The 5,723-nt window shown below is 29.1% G+C and overlaps 1 protein-coding gene across 1 annotated transcript; it reads left to right on the top strand.

Moving 5' to 3' along the window:
- Positions 1–2,562: 2,562 nt before the first annotated feature.
- Positions 2,563–3,750, top strand: LOC107961673 (MLP-like protein 423). The gene is made up of 2 exons (XM_016897750.2): positions 2,563–3,027; positions 3,246–3,750. Exons 1-2 carry the CDS (start codon positions 2,841–2,843, stop codon positions 3,518–3,520), a joined length of 462 nt encoding a protein of 153 aa, XP_016753239.1. The 5' UTR covers positions 2,563–2,840; the 3' UTR covers positions 3,521–3,750.
- Positions 3,751–5,723: the final 1,973 nt, after the last annotated feature.

Genomic DNA, 5,723 nt, shown 5'->3' with positions numbered 1-5,723 from the left:
ACATTTAAATCAATTTTACAAAAATCTAGAAAATTAATTCTAGAAGATGATGAAATTTAGATCTCTTTAAATTACCTCACAAATCATGTTTAATCTTGATAAATAAAACTAAAAACCTTTTAATATATCCATTTTGAGTTGGAACATTCATTGATTTGTGGATTTCCTCTCAAAATTCAAAATCTACCATTAAAGCACCTTAAGCTTTTGAAGAAGCTGACATTGATTATAAATCCTTTAATTGACTCTCAAATTATGTAAAAATGTTTCTAATCTTCATAAAAACAAGTTTAGAATTGAAGTTTACGTTTGATTCGCTCTAAATTCGTTGATTAAAAATTTTGATGTAATAAGCTTGAGAAATTTTAAAATATTTTTGACTACATCTGAGAATAATTTCAAGTGAATTGAGAGAGTATTTTGAGAAGGAAATTAGTTGGATCTATTCTCTTATGATAGATCATCAAAACCATGCAAAAAAAATGAAATTTATAACCCTCTAATCTGATGTAAATGGTTTGAAAAGTAGGCTAGATGCATTGTTTTTAAAATTGAAACAACCCACCAGAATTTAAAAATTGGGAAATTTCCCTAATGGCCACTCCCACATTTTCCTTCTTTTACTATTTAATCCTTTCCCTCCAAAATTCTAAATTTTAAGGTTTATTTGCCAAATAAATACTCTAAATTTTTCCTTGTTTTACAATTAGACCCAATTTAATAAATATTTAATTTTTTCTCAAATTAACCCCCAATAAAAATTATTTTAAAATTATTTTTGACCCAAAATAATTATTTTCACTAATAATTATTTAATTACTTTAAAATTAAATTTCCAAAAATATTTTTATTTTTCCGGATATTGTTTAATTGATTTTAGATGAAATTGATATCCTAAATTAAATAAAAAAAATTACTATTAACCCGATAAACTCCTAAATTCATGCTCAAAACCCAAAAAATATACCCGAAGCTACTAGACCTGGTTTAGGGATATTACATAGAGCCACTGAGGATGAAGCTAGTCTTTTGGTGGGAAAATTGGAGAGGAAGAATTTTCAAGTATAGAAACGGGACCTAGGCCTCATCGGCTATTAGCATGGGTTTTTATATTGGGAGATAAGGTTGCTAGCGTGTTTAGAGAATACTAATAGTGATATCATATCTAGTTCCCTTGTAGTGAAGGTGATGTGACGTCCTAGGATTTGACGTCTTAGGAAAGCTCGGTAATTAATTATTTTGAATCTCCACATGCATCTCATATATACTCAACGTCTTAGGCAGCTCGGTAATCAATGATTTTGAATCTCCACATGTGTCTCATATATGCTCAGCAGAGATATGACGTGGTATGAGAATCGATAAGCTCAGGTTCATCCGTGGTAAAAGATGGAAGGTTCATTGGCTTAGTTAGGTTCACCAAACATGTGTAGCATCATTGGGACACGTATATGGGTATGTGGTGTAAATATAACAAAGATATTATTTAAATAACTCTTTAAAAAATATATTATTTCAAAAACAAAATCTAATTAATCTAATTTTAAATTTACTTCCACAATTTTATTGAAATTTATAGAAAAATTATTTTATAGGCCCTTCTTACCACATTACCTATGGACCTAATCAATTAAAATTTTCAATGCTAGATGTTTCTCATATCACCTTTATAGATGGACAAAAACTTTAAAATTGCTGATTTATGTTTCTCCAAATCAATTAAATTATTTTATTTGCTCGCCTGCACTGGACTGGCTGAAGCTTGCCGAGAATCCAGATTTTCGAGCTAAAACTTAAACTAATGCTTGATGCAAATACAAACATCATTTGAGTGTTTGATCAACTGATAAGTTGATTGAACCAGTAAATTGATTCTTGAAATAATGAATAGATTTATGTTTTGTTAAGTTTGATATTATATAAATTCTCTAATTTTTTGGATCTGCCTTTGATGCTTCATTTGACTTAGCCCAGAAAACTCCAAGTACATATAAAATAGTCAACATGCTTCTTTATGTATATATGTGAATCGTCTTAAGTGCTGAAAGTAAGAAGAGCAATATCGAGAAGAGTTCATTAATCCCTACTGATTCTTTCGAGGTTCTCAGTCTCATTCAAAGGTGGTGATTTTCTTTAAAATCGATGCCATTGATGAAACTGCCTCAAATGTCCAATGCCGGCAAGAAAATTAAGGTTATTAGTTTTTTTAATTGATTTTCTCTCTAAAAAAGCTAGGTTTTTTTAATTGATTTAGGTAGGAATTATGTGATTTAAGATTTTGTCCAACTACAAGTGACATGGAAAATATTCTGACATGAAAAATTTTAATTGGTTAAGCCTGGGGTAGGGAAGGGGTATAAAATAATTTCTCTATAGGTAATGTCGAACGTCATTAATGTATCAACATGTTTGCTGATGGAACATTAGGACTTTCCAAGGCTGCCAGAAAATGAGGCAAATTAATATGTTGATAATGAGTTTAAAAGAAGGCAGGTCTGCCCTCACCTGCCAATCTACCAAACCGACATGACTATAAATGAACCCAAACACAAAAACTCTCCCAATTAATTCTTCACCAACTATTTCTTGAATTGCAGCAATGAAGGGCAAAATAATGGGGCCTGATCGTCCCCCTCGCTAGGTGCGTGCTTCTACCTTTTGATAATTGTGTTGGGCAGTTGAAGCAGTACCCGAGAAATTCAATGCCCTTATCTTCTACTACTATATAAACATGCCGATGCTACTACGCTGTAGGTCAAGAATTAAACCTTCTCTTCTACTTTTCTAATCAAACTAAATAATTTTGTTTAATTTTTTCAATTAATACAAATTCCATAGCAATGGCTTGCAGTGGACAGCTTCATGTGGAGGTTGAGCTCAAGTCTCTTGCAGAAAAGGTCTGGGAAACCATTAGGGACTCTACCAAAATATTTCCTCAAGCTTTGTCCCATGATTACAAGAGCATTGAAGTGCTCGAGGGCGATGGCAAGGCCCCCGGATCCATCCGCCTCATCAATTATGCTGAAGGTACTTTAAATACATCTAACTATTTACAAGCAGTTGATGAATCTTCTATGCATGTGTAAAATTATTTTATATCAATATCTTTGGAAATTTAACAAAGTTTTTGCCTCAATGAAGAGCGCAAAGTCCACTCCAATATAAGTGTCATTTCTAAATGCAAATATATTGTACCTAAGGGTTGAAGATAAATTAATGAGGACGAAATTGAAATTTTGCGATAGGATCTCCAATCGTTAAGGTTTCAAAGGAGAGAATTGAATCAGTGGATGAAGCTGAGAAGATATATGTTTACAGCATCTTTGATGGGGATCTCATGAAATACTACAAGACTTTCATTGCTAAGATCAATGTGATTCCCAAAGGAGAGTCGAGCTTGGTTAAATGGTCTTGTGAATTTGAGAAGGCAAGTGAAGAGATCCCTGACCCAAGCGTCATTAAGGAATTTGCGGTGAAAAACTTTGTGGAGATCGATGACTATCTTCACACCAAGGCTTAGAGGCCAGCTCTCCTATTAGCTTGTCATATATATATATATATATGTTTTATTAATGAATAATATGCGGGGTTTCTACTCCTGTAGTGTCTGTTACTAGACGTTTCAATGCTACCGTGATAGAATAAATTACTGACATTGCCATACTGGTCATCTTTTACTCTCTTTTTTTTCTCAAGAATAAAATTTGTAACTTATGTTATCCGGAAATTGAGGGGTTGGATTTTTTTTTCTTTGCTTTTTCGTTCAAACATTCCGTTACTAGAACCTTCAACTTTATATTTTGGATAATTGAAATCAAGTTAGTGAATATCGTATTGGTAAATGTATAGTTTATCTTAGGATTGATACCTATTAATATAGGAATGTTTTATTATATTATTTTAAGTTTATCGATGATTTTACATATTTATTTGCATATATATATTTATAGTTTAATTTTGAGTTCTTTGATAAATAATATATACTTAAATATTTTTCTCGTATATATTTATAATTTAAGTTTTAGTTTCCTTATAAATTATATATTATTTTAATAAAAAATCTATATTATATATACAAGCAAATATTTCTTAATTATATCTAAGTAAATATATTTATATCTAAATATAAGTTTTAAAATTATATATAAATCCACATGTAGATCAAGCACATCAAGTTAATTAGATCTCTATCTTTACGCTTGTTCTTAACAATAGCATCTTTAAATATTAAATCAGTTTGATATATGGTTTAAATATTTGGGATGGTCTTATTTCTAAATTTTATATCCATGGGTTACTTATTATTTTTAAGCATCTTATTTGTTCATGAAAATGAATATTGATTAACTTATTGTTGTAGTAGGTTCTATAATTAAATAATATATTTGACTAAAACATATTTAGTATGCAAATTTGTGTTGATAAACCAATGAATTTTATGATTATTCGCATTTGATTTAGTTCAAATATAGATTATGTTCCTCTAATATCTCTTCTTAATTTGGTTATACAATTAAAAAATTTTCAACACTTATACATGCTTAGTTCTAAAGATAATTTTTGAGGAATGTCTAAATTAATTTTTGGGTTGATTCTAATATAAAATTTCAAGTTTAATTGCTGTCATTTTTAATTCTTGAATTATTTTGGTTGAAAACATTTATATAGACTTAAAACTAAGAATTACTATATTAATTTGGTCATTGGCATTTCTACAGACCTTGTTTGTATTAATCGATTGTTGTTTAATAAGAAGCATAAAAAAATCATGTGATTTTTGCTATTTAGTTTTTTAGAAATGTTTTAGTGAACATGAAATGTATTGTTTTGAAGTAAATTTCATGCATGTCTACAATGGTTTATGAAATTTTTGCTAGCACTAGCATTATATTAGGTTTGATATTTTAAATGTCAGTTTTATCCGTACATTTTGTTTACAATAAACTCCATACATGACTTGACTATTTCTAGTTAATTGATGATGCAAAACTCTTGCTAAAAGGGTTTTAAAAGGATTCTGAACTGATCCCAAGCCTTCTTATATCTAAACAAAATAATAGTTATTCATTCCATTGGTTCTGCTACATTCCCCGAAGTAAATGTAGTAATACATAACAATTATGAAAATGGAACATATTGTTATTATTGACAAATATATAAGAAGAAGATGGATGATTTGAAATGTTTCTAAATGTTCATTTTTAGAACATAATGACCAATGGTTTATACTAATTAATCATTCCTTGAAGCAGATGATATCTATATAGCCTTATTGGTAAGGAATATGATATATGCTTACAATATTGTCTAAATTATTTTTTGTTTTGCAGATTCCTTGAAGTGAATGTTTGCAATAAATATAATAAAATTTATAATCCCTTTTGATTATTAAATTCAATTTGGACATTTGAAGATTTTGGCATATTCCCTGAAGTGAATAATGCATATAATTTTTTGTAAATTATATTTATTTTATTGAGTTAATGGCATTATGAATTTCACATTGATTTAGACATTTCTAAAAGTATAGGTCATAATACTGCTTATATAAGGATAAAAAGTAAAAGGAATGACAATAAAATTATCAATTGTCACAATTTATATTGACATTATTAGTACAATTGAAAAACATGTTATTTGTGCCAAGCTTGTGTTGGATTGATCCATATTTATTTTAAGCTTATGCATTGTAATGGTAAGAATTGTTTATGAATTACGAACTT

This window comes from Gossypium hirsutum, chromosome D01 (assembly GCF_007990345.1).
Source record: "Gossypium hirsutum isolate 1008001.06 chromosome D01, Gossypium_hirsutum_v2.1, whole genome shotgun sequence".
Classification (NCBI taxonomy): domain Eukaryota; kingdom Viridiplantae; phylum Streptophyta; class Magnoliopsida; order Malvales; family Malvaceae; genus Gossypium; species Gossypium hirsutum.
The sequence above is the reverse complement of the archived record's forward strand: the minus strand, read 5'-3'. Positions and strand labels throughout refer to the sequence as shown.

Coding starts and splice junctions, on each gene's coding strand:
- LOC107961673 (XM_016897750.2), top strand. CDS start 2,841: ATGGCTTGCAGTGGACAGCTTCATGTGGAGGTTGAGCTCAAGTCTCTT. Junction 3,028..3,245: donor CCTCATCAATTATGCTGAAG/GTACTTTAAATA, acceptor ATTTTGCGATAG/GATCTCCAATCGTTAAGGTT.